The sequence below is a fragment of the Thalassophryne amazonica genome, chromosome 3 (assembly GCF_902500255.1).
Source record: "Thalassophryne amazonica chromosome 3, fThaAma1.1, whole genome shotgun sequence".
Taxonomy (NCBI): domain Eukaryota; kingdom Metazoa; phylum Chordata; class Actinopteri; order Batrachoidiformes; family Batrachoididae; genus Thalassophryne; species Thalassophryne amazonica.
Genome location: NC_047105.1, coordinates 117,579,338 through 117,594,128, shown reverse-complemented (window position 1 = coordinate 117,594,128; position 14,791 = coordinate 117,579,338). Strand labels below are relative to the sequence as shown.

At 41.8% G+C, this 14,791-nt stretch overlaps 1 protein-coding gene across 1 annotated transcript in view; it reads left to right on the top strand.

Annotated features, from left to right (window-relative positions):
• The window catches only part of hdac11 (histone deacetylase 11), a 193,110-nt gene extending 179,172 nt beyond the window's left edge, over positions 1-13,938 (top strand). The window contains exons 11-12 of the mRNA XM_034167370.1: positions 12,539-12,676; positions 13,592-13,938. Of these exons, the coding sequence (XP_034023261.1) occupies positions 12,539-12,676; positions 13,592-13,696 (243 nt within the window). The 3' untranslated portion in view covers positions 13,697-13,938. The remainder of the gene's footprint in view (positions 1-12,538; positions 12,677-13,591) is intronic.
• Positions 13,939-14,791: the final 853 nt, after the last annotated feature.

Sequence of the window (14,791 nt, the reverse complement as noted above, 5' to 3'; positions counted from 1 at the left end):
CCACAACATGTCCTGTGAGGCTTCATCACGGCATTGCTTTTTGTCCCGCGCCATTAACGGCTCCGTCCCGACGCGCGAATTCCTCCGCATGTCTTTTCATGACAAAAACTCCCGTAACAGTGGAATGTGGCGAAAAAGTGCTATGTGCACATCTTCTGCCATTTCTCTGGTAGTCAGACAATACAGCAAAGCTCCAAATCGTTCAGACATTTTCCTCGCAATGAAATTCCGACGAGGAGGGTGGACCATTGATCACTCAAAGCCTGCTCACAGGCGAATGACGCAACCGACAGGCGTGAAAAAACTCACGCATCCGCACGAAGGTTCAAGCTTAGCTGATGCAAGTGCACATGATTCAAATCCATATAGTTTTTGCAAAAAATAAAAAGGTTGGATAGTTTTCTAACAGGCCTCATATAGCCTTTGTTTGCAATTACAGAGGTCAAACGTTTCCTGTAGTTTTTCACCAGGTTTGCACACACTGCAGCAGGGATTTTGGGCCACTCCTCCATACAGATCTTTTCTAGATCTTTCAGGTTTGGAGTTTCAGCTCCCTCCAAAGATTTTCTATTGAGTTCAGGTCTGGAGACTGGCCAGGCCTCTCCAGGACCTTGAAATGCTTCTTACGGAGCCCCTCCTTAGTTGCCCTGGCTGTGTGTTTGGGGTCATTGTCATGCTGGAAGACCCAGCCATGACCCGTCTTCAATGCTCTTACTGAGGGAAGGAAGTTGTTTGCCAAAATCTCACAATACATGACCCCATCCATCCTCCTTTCAATACGGTGCAGTCATCCTGTCCCCTTTGCAGAAGAGCAACCCCAGAGTATGATGTTTCCACCCCCATGCTTCACGGTTGGGATGGTTTTCTTGGGGTTGTTCTCATCCTCTAAATATGGTAAGTGGAGTTGATTCCAAAGAGCTTTATCCTGGTCTCATCTGACCACATGACCTTCTCCCATGCCTCCTCTGGATCATCCAGATGGTCACTGGTGAACTTTAAACGGGTCTGGACATGTGCTGGCTTGAGCAGGGGGACCTTGCTGCCCTGCAGGATTTTAAACCATGACAGCATCATGTGTTACTAATGTAATCTTTGTGACTGTGGTCCCAGCTCTCTTCAGGTCATTGACCAGGTCCTTCTGTGTAGTTCTGAGCTTTCTCAGAATCATCCTTACCCCACAAAGTGAGATCTTGCATAGAATCCCAGACTGAGGGAGATTGACAGTCATCTTGTGTTTCTTCCACTTTCTAATAAATAATCATAACAGTTGTTGTCTTCTACCAACCTGTTTGCCTGTTGTCCTGTAGTCCATCCCAGCCTTGTGCAGCTCTACAGTTTTGTCCCTGGTGTCCTTAGACAGCTCTTTGGTCTTGGCTATGGTGGACATGTTGGAGTGTGATTGATTGAGTGTGTGAACAGGTGTCTTTTATACAGGTAACAAGTTCAAACAGGTGCAGTTAATACAGGTAAAGAGTAGAGAATAAGAGGGCTTCTTAAAGAAAAATTAACAGGTCTGTGTGAGCCAGAATTCTTGCTGGTTTGTAGGTGTTCAACTACTTATTTGCAGCAGTAACATACAAATAAATTATTTAAAAAATCATACATTGTGATTGTCGGGTTTAGAATACTGTATCTTTGATAAGAGGAAGAGACAACCAGGCAATAAAACAAGTGAGAGATAGAATTCAATTTTAAGCTTGCGAGGAGTGCAGTCAGGCTGTACACCAAAGCTATACTAAAGTCTGGCCTGCGCTCCCGCTCTTTTTATTTAGGACTTCCCTACATACATGGGCAGTACAGCTCCTAAGGGGAAGAGTGATAGCGCGTGAGCTGTTGCCGCAGAACCGCTGATTGCACAATACATTCAGGACGTTCAGAACCTTTTTAATCTTGGGCTCGATTAAGATGTGTTTAAGACATCACACTTCTTCTGACACAAGGACTAATAATCACACTGTGGTTGGAACATTCAATTCTCTATTCTTTATCTCACTGCTCCGCTTACGGCTGCATCCTGCCTGGGTCATCTTCACATGTCCTGAAAAAGAGCTTAGCGTGCACACAGAGATACCACAACTTGCAGAAACACGTCATGTCACATATCTTAAGTAACCTTCACCCATCACATCAGTACAATACAATACACAATACAATACAATACACTTTATCAGAGCAGAGAGAACTACATTCTACCAGAGCAGAGAACACAAAACATGAAAGCATGATAAAATAAAACAGTGTATCTACAGAATAACTCCAACAGTGATTTCCGGATTTTTTTTTTTTTTTAGATTATGTCTCTCACAGTGGACATGCACCTATGATGAAAATTTCAGACCCCTCCATGATTTCTAAGTGGGAAAACTAGCAAAACCGCAGGGTGTTCAAATACTTATTTTCCTCACTGTACATCATACGTGATCTTTCAAACATTGTGCATGTGTTACGCTGCTGACACAAACACATGCATATACAGTATAGTCAATGTCAGACAACATTGTAAGTTCAACAGCCAACATTGTCTGAGACAGTATAATTCATGGGTCAAGGTTCTCTCAAAGGAGGAAATCTGGTGATGTTCAGGGTTCCACACTTTTGGGGGTTGCTGGCTTGTTAAAGTTGTTGATGGATTTTTTTTATCAAAGTACCATACTTTTGGGAGAATAAGGCACATGTTTTTTTTTGTTTTTGTTTTTTCTCTCACTGGGTTGGGAGGTCCTATGACTTATACTCTGGTGTGACGCATTCATTGCTATTACAAATAAAATTACGAACTAGCACTTTACCAGGAATCAAAGTACTGAACAAAATAAACTCCAGTAATAAATGAATAAATGCCAGTTGTAAAAAATACATGAAAACAATGCACAAAAACCTCCAAACTAAAGAGTTGATAATACTGAAAAGGGGGGGAGGGTCTTGTCAGTATGGGTCATGTGCTGGAGCTGGCGGTGCCCTACTGTTGGACTCAATACAAGGACATTGACCACAGGTGGGCATGACCGTACTGGGAGGTGTTTCCAGCTCTCACCTTTATGGGCAGTCACAGGTATATGGCGTCAGATCAGTGAGAAAACCCCACTTGCGTAAAAAATGCGTTCACACGTAGATATTAACTGCGCGCGCAAATATTCACTCTGCGTGCACAAATTATCTCTGGACGTGTGCGTAAAGGTGGTGTGCGCGAGGACCAGCGCTCCCCCCGCCTGCTCGAACTTGATTTCTGCTTCCACGAAGTTTATTTCTGCTTGTGCGCAGAGAATTCCTGCTCGCTCGCTTGAACCTTATGGCACTATGGGGAGGGAACCAGGTCTGCACTGGCTCTGCTGTGATTGGCTGTCTCTGGAGAGCAAGGTTTGATTGACAGCCCTCCTCTGATGCGGTAGTCAGTCTGAGATGACGCGTTAAGCGATTATCACCTCGTTTCTGCTTAAAACTTCACTCCAGTCATCGTCTGTCTCAGCGACAGCTCTCTGAAACTTCTGTAAAACAATCATTTCCACATAAATTCAGCATTATTTCATAACAAATTACAGAAAGTCCTAAAAATTACCTCCTGACATCGGCGCATCTGCAGACTGACTCTGTATACCCAAAGCGATCAAAGGGAATAATGTGATTATTAACCATCAGATGACAAATTAAAACCTCTTAAATCACGTGCAACCCATGATGCCATCACCTCCCTGAAGGAGACAACGGCATCTCCTTATGAAAAAAAAATAATAATAATTTATTTTTTTTAATGAATCAAATCCAAACAAAACAAGTCCTGTACAAAATCCTGAAATGCTCATTACAGTTATTAATAATTGTCTCAAAAATTCACCCAAAAGAGATTATATTCTTAAAGATTTTGGAAAGGAGGAAATACAAAAGATTAGATGTAAATATTTATTTCTAGTCTCACCAAAGATGAAAGAACTCCAATTGAAAATTATGAACAAGATTTATTCAACTAAGGAGTTTTTAAAACAGAGATTCCAAATGGATGTCAGTAACTGACTGGAACTGAAGACCTGCTGGACCATCTTTTCTTTTTTTTCTTATTTTTTGTGAAATAGCGCAACCTTCAACAATGGACTGTCTCTGAAGGAATTTGGATCGGCGATCTAAACATCACAGACATCAGTTCTGGAATATTAACTGCAGTGACTTTGGTATTAATAATACAATTTTACTAAGCAAACATTAAATACACAAATGTTGTGGGTTTTTTTTTTTTTTTTTTTTTTTTTAAGACAAAACCAAACATTACTCATAGGAGAAATTAGTTTAAACTTAATTATAAGTTTCTGTCGATTGAATCCAATAATGTTTTAAAAGTAATTTCTTTTATAGACAAATTTGATTTGTAAATGTTTGGTTGCCCTATATTTTCTTTTCTTTTATTATTTGTAAATAATATTCAGTAAGCCCCTTATGTTCTTGTATTTGTATTTTCACATGTACAGCTATTTCAGGATTTTGTACACGACCTGTTTTGTTTGGATTTGATTCATAAATAAATCTTTTAATTTTTTTAAGGAGACGCCATTGTCTCCTTAATCACATTATTCCCTTTGATCGGTTTGGGTATACAGAGTCAGTCTGCAGACTAGTGTTGTTATGAAATAATGCTGAATTTATGTAGAAATGATTGTTGTACAGAAGCTTCAGAGATCTGTCGCTGAGATAGATGATGACTGGAGTGAAGTTTTAAGCAGAACGAGGTGATAATCACTTAACGCTGTCATCTCCGACTAACTTCCGCGTCAGAGGGGGGCTGTCAATTAAACCTCGCTCTCCAGAGACGGCCAATCACAGCAGAGCCAGTGCTGACCTGGTTCCCTCCTCCATGCCATAATTTTCAAGAGAGCGAGCACGAGTTCTCTGCGTGCGAGCAAAAACAAACTTTGTGCAAGCAGAAATCAAGTTCGAGCAGGCAGGGGGAGCACTGGTCCTCACGCGCACCACCTTTGCATGCGCGCGTAGAGATAATTTGTGCGCGCACGCAGTTAATATCTACGTGTGAACGCATTTTTTATGCGAGTGGGGTTTTGTCACTGATCTGACGCCATACAGGTATCTGTGGAGTTTTTGATTGGTTGTTGTTGAAAGTAGGCATTTGTGTCTTGGATGTCATGTCCACAGGGCCTGCATGCTCCCATTGGGCAGCATGGTGGGATGCACCTTTTCATGGCATGTCTTGGGGACCACTCGGTGATCGAACTGGCATGAAGTATGTTTTGAATTTCTTCTACCTGATTGACTGAGAAGCTGCATTGACACACTTAAGGTTTTTTCTTTTCTCTTTTTTTTTTTTTTTTTTTTTCTGGGACTCTAATGTTTAAGATGTTATGTATTTAGTTATGCTATCCAACCACTGCACACAGTGAATTACATTTGGTTGCATCAATTGCAATCTACCTGTTATCACTTATTATGCATTTCATCAGTGGTGTTTGTGCCTTCTGTTCTATTTATACCTGCATGTGGTAAAAATGTCAAATTTGTTAGAGAAATTAACTTATATCAACTATATGACTCTGGGTCCTCAGCCTTTGAGATCAAGAGACACCTGGAAAGAGCTTATGGAGTCATGAGATCCCTGAACACAGGTGTTTGGTGTGCATTTATCTTTGCAGGATACTGAAAGACCATCCCTTTAGGGTACTGGTGCATTGTCTTACTATATGGTGGTGAGGTGAAACAATGACTGTGTGTGTTTGGTAGTCACTCTCTTTAGGAGATCCTTATCATTGGGATTCTATTGTATAAAATGAACAGTTGCTACACAGTTGCTTCCCTTGTGCATCCACCAAATGTGCGAGGACACCATTTGAAACTCAAGGGAGGGACAGGGGGGATGCAGAGGTTATTCAGGGGACACTCATTGGAAGCACAGGGAAAGCTATGATCACGTTTAATTATTGAGCATGCTCAAAAGAAGGCACACGAGAGAGCCTATGATCACCGAAAGATGCACAGACGAAGCATAAGGATCACCAAGATAGCTGGAAGTTGCCAATGGTCGCACAGAGGAAGTTCACTTATAGAACGCTAAAAGATTGACCCAAAATTGCATTTTAGAGAGCAGAAACAACCACCACCAAAGGACACTAAAGCATTTACACAGAAACATGTTTTTCACCCTTTCTGCTAACTTGTGCATTCTGGCCATTTTTTAGGATGCACAAGGGATGCCATCCTGTGTAAAAGGGGCTTTAGGGAATGTCAGGTATGATATTGCAGCCATGTGTTGTGCTGACAACCCTAGTTACTGGAAATGACCAACAGGATGCCCACATTTCACCTGGCTGCAACAGATGAATGGCTACTTTTGGGAGGAGGGATTGGACTGGTTTCTGCCTGGGTAGTTGCCATCCAAGAGCTTAGACGGCTCTGTAGTGTAGTGGATGCGCTGACACATGGCACCAGGGCATACCTCCAGACCTGAGGTGACCTATCTTGAAAAAAATAACCAAAAGGGATTGCCGCTCCAGTGTGTCTGGTCTGCTTGAGGTTTCTTCCTGTAAAATAATTCAATTATATGATTTTGCACAATTAATTGAATTGAATTGACTGTTTCATTAATGTTTTTTATTAACATGTTACAGTATAATTGTCATTTCTATAGTATAACTCCAATTCCAATGAAGTTGGGACATTGTGTAAAATGTAAATAAAAACAGAATATAATGATTTGCAAATACTCTTCAACCTTTATTCAATTGAATACACCACAAAGACAAGATATTTAATGGTCAAACTGATAAACATTATTGTTTTTCTGCAAATATTTGCTCATTTTGAAATGGATGCCTGCAACACATTTCAAATAAACTGGGACAGTGGTATGTTTACCACTGTGTTACATCACCTTTCCTTCTAACAACACTCAATAAGCGTTTGGGAACTGGGGACACTAATTGTTGAAGCTTTGTAGGTGGAATTAGGGATGAGCGAGTACACCAGTATCTGTATCTGTTCAACCATCTAATTTATCTGTATCTGTATATGTACTTGGAGTGGGCGGGGCCTAAACCGGAAGTGAGCATAGTTTAACCAGAAATGGGTGGGGCTTACATCTGTACATTATTTTCAGCCTGAAATTGATATGGATTGATCAGAAGTTGCTATATTTATTATTTATTTGAAAACTATTTACAGAACAGCCTCAAAATTGAGATTCAAATCAATGTTTTTGATCACAATAGTAGATTAACTATTTACAGAACAAGTTTTATGAACTCAGAAGATGAATGTTCTTAAGTGTATGAATGAATATTTACAGAGCAGCCTCAGAATTGAGTCAATGTTTTTGATCACAATAGTAAATGAACTATTTACAGAACAAGTTTTTTATCAACTCAGAACATGAATATTCTTAAGGGTATGAATGAGTAACACAACAGCCTCAGAATTGACATTCAATGTAGTAGGAAATTATAAACTAAGTATGCATGAACAAGAGTTATTATAATCAACACAGCTTTTTGTATTATTATTATTATTTTTAATTTTATGATCAAACTGTTTTTTTTTTTTCAATTATTTATTTTTTACTACCTAACGTTCTTGGCATTTTGTTTTGATTAAGGTGTGTGTGTGTGTGTGTGTGTGTGTGTGTGTGTGTGTGTGTGTGTGACTGAGGGAGAGGGAGAGAGAGAGGTTATTCTAAGACTGTTTATTTTTTAATGATCTGTGTGAACTTGGTGATTCATGCAAACATTGTTGTGTGGGCCGCCAGAAGAGGATGTACTGCTGGCCCACCACCAAAGGGCGCCCTGCCTGAAGTGCGGGCTTCCGGCACGAGAGGGCGCTGCCGCCACGGACACAGCCGGGAGTGACAGCTGTCACTCATTAATTCCTGACAGCTGTCACACATTCTTCATCATCGCACTCCATAAAGACCAGACGTCATCTCCACCTCATCGCCGAGATATCATACTTCATTGGAGGTAATACTCTCAGCCTTTTTGTGAGATTTATAAATCTGTTATTGTGAGTGTTTGCAGGAGAACCGGTCGTTTTTGCGGAGGCTGTGCAAGACGGCGCTCCTTTTCATCTGAGACCGCTGCAACGTGTTGAGTGAGAGGTGGAGGTGGCATTCCCACCGCTGTTGTTACTGGGTGTACACACACCCACACTTGACTGTCTTTGTTCTTCGCCAGCAGTACCAGATCCGACAGTCGGGGACGGTGATCACCTGGGAATTCGGGACTTGGCGGCTCCAGTATTCACCAGGTTCTGTGGGGGCGGAAATCGTGTGGTTCCGGCTCTTCTCAGGACAGACGTCTTCTATCCTCGAGCCTGCCCACACGTCACCTTTGTAATGTGACTGTAATTATATTCTGAGATTGTCTGTATGTTCGTTGTGCACGTTTCACAACATTAAATTGTTACCTTTTGGCTCATCTATTGACCGTTCATTTGCGCCCCCTGTTGTGGGTCCATGTCACTACACTTTCCCAACAAACATCCAGTGATGGCAAACAGGAAAATAATATGTCAGCCTTGTTCAATATATTCTTCTCAAAAGCACCACGTTCAGTACAAGCAACGTTTTCCAACTGACTTTATATCACCAGCCAGCAAACAAATGGTTAAAAAAAATCCTGACTGGAGTGGAGTCAATGAGCAACACAACATGAGCCGTTTTCAGCTCTGTCTTGTCAAATGCACCTTGTACTTTAAGAAACAAGTTCACCAAGTAACATTAAAAATACCATACAAACCAAAACAGAGGTGAATTGAAGAAACATTAAGGAGCACAGCAACATGAGCTGGAATCAAGCTAAACACAGAGAGAGCGATCCTGTGTGTCTGTGTGTGAGAAGCTGCAGACAGACGTGTCTGTGTCGGGAGGGGTGGGCACTGTGTGTGACTGGCCAATCACTGAACGTGAAGACAGTCAGTTAGCTAATCAGGATTTTCCTTCAGCACGAGCACAGATATTGAAGATTTTTCATAGTAGAGAAGCTTGAATCTTCGACTGGACTGGGTTGCTTGACGCAAGGACATTTTGCTTCAAATCGCAGCTTCCTCAGCTAAAATTCTTGCTCTAGTAGTCTGACTTCTGTCTGACCCTTGTCGAGAAGAACAAACAGAAGCCAACATCAAGGACCTTCAGCTGGAGGCAGATGAAACTGTGGTGTCATTTGATGTGACATCGTTGTTCACTTGCATCCCCACTGCTGAGGCCGTCTCAGCTGTAAGGCAGAGACTGCTGGAGGATGTATCTCTACTTGAAAGAACCAAACTCACACCAGACCACAACTGCCAACTCTTGGAGATCTGTCTTAACACCACGTATTTCCTGTTTAGAGGGAATTACTACAGGCAGATCCATGGTTGTGCGATGAGGTCTCCGGTATCCCCCATTGTGGCCACTCTGTACATGGAGCGAGTGGAGAAGAGAGCCTTGACATCTTTCACTGGCATCCCTCCTAGTCACTGGTTCAGATATGTCGATGACACATGGGTTAAAATCAAGCAACAGGAGGTTGAGGACTTTACAAAGCACATCAACTCGGTGGACTCCAATATCAAGTTCACACGTGAGGATGCCAGAAACAACCATTTAGCCTTCTTGGACTGTGATGTTACGATTGGAGAGAACAGGCAGCTCCAGACGGGTTTACAGAAAACCCACTCACACTGACCAATATCTGCTCTTTGGCTCAAATCACCCCATTGAACACAAGCTCGGGGTGATCAGGACTCTTCAACACAGAGCCCTACAGGTGCCCACAACTGCAGAGGGAAAGGCCAAAGAACAACAACTTGTCCGGAAAGCCCTCACAGTATGTGGGTACCCACGATGGTCCCTGGATAAAGTGCAGAAGTCCCAGAGAACAAAGAGACCAGATAGACAGGAGACGGAGACAAGAAGAAGAGGAGTGTCTCTCCCTTATTTAGCAGGAGTAGGGGAAAAACTACAGGGGATCTTCAGACAACACAAAATCCCAGTTTTCTTTAAACCTGTTAACACCTTGAGACAGAAATTAGTACACCCTAAGGACAGGATCCCTAGTTACAAACAGAGCATTGTAGTGTATTCTGTCAGATGTCAGGAAAACTGTAACGAACACTACATAGGTGAGACTAAGCAGCCTTTACACAAAAGGCTATACCAGCACCGCAGAGAGGGCGCCAGTGGACCTCAGTCTGCAGTTCATCTCCACCAGACATTTGAGGACAAGGAAGTTAAAATCTTAGCCAGAGAGAAGAAATGGTTTGAGAGAGGGGTGAAAGAGGCATTCTATGTGAAACAATTGAAACCCAGCCTTAACCGGGGAGGGGGTCTGAGACACGTTTTGTCCTCTGTTTACAATGGGTTATTCAGATCAAAGCAGTTTCAGTCTTTTGTTCATGGTAATGAGTCATTCACGTCATCAGGAGAGGCGTCAGTCCCATCGTTAGGAGGGACAGCTACCCTATCATTAGGAGGGTGCTATCTAGTGCACATAGGTGCTAATTAAAGCAATTGTTTAATCACTAGCCAGTAGCAGTCTGCATCTCAGTAGGAGGCGTCTGGTTAGGTTCAAAACTCCAGCTTTTGTGGCTTCTGTTTGTTCTTCTCAACAAGGGTCAGACAGAAGTCAGACTACCAGAGCAAGAATTTTAGCTGAGGAAGCTTCTGCAATTTGAAGCGAAACATCCTCGCATCAAGCAACCCAGTCCAGTCGAAGATCCAAGCTTCTCTACTATGGAAACCACCTGGACAACTGAGAGCCTACACAGAAACATTGATGAGTTTCATTTGGATCATGGTCGTGCTCGGCAAAAATGCTTTATCCGTACTGGATACTCGTCTGAAACGAGTATCTGGCTCAACCCTAGGTGGAATTCTTTCCCATTCTTGCTTGATGTACAACTTCAGTTGTTCAACAGTCTGGGGTCTCCATTGTCATATTTTGCGCTTCATAATGCTCCACACATTTTCAATGGGCGACAGGTCTGGACTGCAGGCGGGCCAGTCTAGTACCCGCACTCTTTTACTACGAAGCCACGCTGTTGTAACACGTGCAGAATGTGGCTTGCCATCGTCTTGCTGAAATAAGCAGGGATATCCCTGAAAAAAGACATTGCTTGGATGGCAGCATGTGTTGCTCCAAAACCTGGATGTACCTGTCAGCATTGATGGTGCCATCACAGATGTGTAAGTTGCCCGTGTCATGGGCACTAACACACCCCCATGCTGGCTTTTGAACTTTGCGCTGGTAACAATCTGGATGGTCTTTTTCCTCTTTTGTCCGGAGGACACGACGTCTATGATTTCCAAAAACAATTTGAAATGTGGACTCATGAGACCACAGCACACTTTTCCACTTTGCGTCTGTCCATTTCAAATAAGCTTGGGGCCAGAGAAGGCGGCGGCGTTTCTGGATGTTGATGTATGGCTTTCGCTTTGCATGATAGAGTTTTAACTTGCACTTGTAGATGTAGTGACGAACTGTGTTAACTGACAATAGTTTTCTGAAGTGTTCCTGAGCCCATGCGGTAAGATCCTTTACACAATGATGTCACTTCTAATGCAATGCCGCCTGAGGGACTGAAGCTCAAGGGCATTCAATGTTGGTTTTCGGCCTTGCTGCTTACGTGTAGAAACTTCTCCAGATTCTCTGAATCTTCTTTATTATATTATGGACTGTAGATGATGGAATCCCCAAATTCCTTGCAATTGAACATTGAGAAACATTGTTCTTAAACTGTTGGAGCATTTTTTCACGCAGTTGTTCACAAAGTGGTGATCCTCGCCCCATTTTTGCTTGTGAATGGCTCAGCCTTTTGGGGAGGCTCCTTTTATATCCAATCATGACACTCACTTGTTTCCAATTAACCTGTTCACCTGTGGAATGTTCCAAACAGGTGTTCTTTAAGTATTCATCAACTTTTCCAGTCTTTTGTTGCCCCTGTCCCAGCTTTTTTGAAATGTGTTGCAGGCATCCATTTCAAAATGAGCAAATATTTGCACAAAAAGAGTATCATTTTGAACATTAAATATCTTGTCTTTGTGGTGTATTCAGTTGAATATAGGTTGAAGAGGATTTGTAAATTATTGTATTCTGTTTATATTTACATTTTACACAGTGTCTCAGCTTTACTGGAATTGGGGTTCTAATTGGAGCATATACGGTGAATGTTCAGGGACTTCACTAAATGGGACACTGTTATTTGTTCCAAACTTAATTTGTGATTTTGTCTGATAAATAGTCCTTCACATTTCTTGATAAGTGCAGTTTATAAGTTATTTAAAGTTGTGACTTGTGTAATAATTACTCCTTGTCAAACAAGTCGCTCCATAATAATAATGACGTTTTAGACACAAGCTGTTGCCGCTGTCACTCCCAGAGATTTGCTTTTAGTTTTTATTTTACTTTTTATCGCTGGAGTAGTGAGATTTGAGAAGGAACACTTCCATTCTTCCCTGACACACAGAGTAGATATAACGGTTACCCAGCAGCCTGACAGGATTCAGACAAATTTCTATTACTATCTGAGCCTGAAGAAAAACTGACAGATCAGCTTCTCTTTCTGCTTTCTTTCTCAGGGCATTGTAACGAGAGATGAAATTGTGTTCAGAGCTGCAAGGCGAAGAGGTATCCCCATACTCATGGTGACATCAGGTGGATACCAGAAAAAAACAGCCAGAATAATCGCAGACTCTATCCTTAACTTACGCCAGCAGGTAGGTACAAAACTGTGCGCTCAATTCAAATTGACACTTGTCCTTGTGTAGGCTTCACACACTAAGTTACCTGAAAAGGCAAACATGAAAGTGTTTCTGCATAGCAGTTGGAAAGCCTCCCTGAAATCCACAGTTCTTAAAAAGATCCCAGTCTTGAGAGGTATCCCAAGATAACAGGACCTGGTTGAAAATGGATCCAAGGATAATTAGATGAGATGCAAGCATAATTTGACCAAACGCAGAAGGCAGTGGACCCAAACGGACCCAGTGAGAGAGAACAACCACAGAAGACACTTGTGCAATAATAATAAAAAAGGCAGCAGCAAGTACTCATTACTGTATAGCTTCTTCTCCACAGTTCAAATGTTCCATTACACCTCAAAAGTTCCATTTTTCTCCTCAGCTGATTATGATGAATCACAAATCAGAGCTGATAGACTCTAATCCACTCCGACAGAGATGAGCAACTTTGATGAGGAGTGGTGCCAATGAAATTTCATACTCACGGTGTGAGCCAGACTGCATATTAAATCGCACAAATTGACAGTAAACTCAGTGATTACTGCGCCATAAAAAGACAAAGGGTCTAATCTATTTTTATTGAATAACACATTTTTAAATCTGGTTTATAACTCTGCTTAGAACAGACTGATGTGTGTATTTTGATGCACACAGAACCAATGATTGTCTTGACAGAGGCTTTCTGACTTTGACAAATCCAGTGAAAGATGCCTTAACAGATGGAGTCATCTGTTAAGGCATATATATATATATGTGTGTGTGTGTGTGTGTATCAAATCACAACAGTGAACATACTTGACCAGGCTTTTTAGGTTAAACAGAAAAGAATATAGGTCGTTGCCATCACAGTAAGACACCTGTATTTCAGTTAAAGTTGGTTGTCATGCCCTCCAGGGCCTGATTGGACCAGATGTGATGGAGGCTGATGGCTCTTCATCCCAGGTGACCAGCATGATGAGCAGCACTGTGTCTGGTGGATCCTCATCTACTGTAGTGTGAGGAGCATTGATCCCGGGTGTGGTACTGGTGGATGTGGACTGTACAGCCGTGACGCTTGATGGACAACAGATTAACTTTGCTGCAGTTACTGTGTGATTACGCATCACAGTGCATTTGTTAACAACACACTACTGATGATACTATAATACTGATGCTGTTGCACAGAACTGAATTTATTTTAAATTTGGCCTTGGTGGCTGATGAATTGTAGAAATGTTTGCACATTTTAAAATAAGCTTGGGTAAATTTGTATTTTGTTTTGTTAGTTATTATTGGCATATGAAATTATTGAAATGTATTATTTTTTAAAGGGGCAGTCCTTTGTAATTACATTTTTGTAACTCAAAATACTCTTTCACCAACCAACTCCCACCCGCCAAAACCCGGCTGCCTTTTTTTTTTTTTTTACAGTGGACATGACTATGGCATGGCAAAGCAGTGCAAAATGAGATTTAGGGGTGTTCGTTCCCCTTGAACTATTTTGAAGGTGCCAAGTTAAAAGTTATGCTGAAACAACTTTTTCTGATTATTGCCAATTTCACAAAGTCTTACTTGACAAATTTGATATCTTGGGGAAATTATGGGTTTTATGCTTAATGTGAGTTTGTGGCTACATTTTAGAAGAATTCTTTCATGTCAGGAAGTGTAGCAATTTCTAAAAATGTAAAGCATTCGGCAGGTGTTAGTATATTGGCAGCGCGGTGGCTTAGTGGTTAGCACTGTTGCCTCACAGCAAGGAGGTCATGGGATCAATTCCCACCTGTGGCCTTTCTTTGTGGAGTTTGCATGTTCTCCCCGTGTTCGCATGGGTTCTCTCTTTGTGCTCCGGCTTCATCCCACATCCAAAGACATCCAGGCTAGGTGGATTGGAAACTGTAAATTGTCCGTGCAGGTATGAATGTGTTTGTTTGTCTATATGTAGCCCTGCGACAGACTGGCATCCTGTCCAGGGTGTACCCTGCCTCATGCCATATTACTGCTGGGATAAGCTCCAGTCCCCTGTGATGCGATCTTGGATAAGCAGTTGAAGATGAGTGAATATAAAGTATTAATAGTATTCCTATTGATGAAGTAGAGGCTTATTAATTTCCTTCT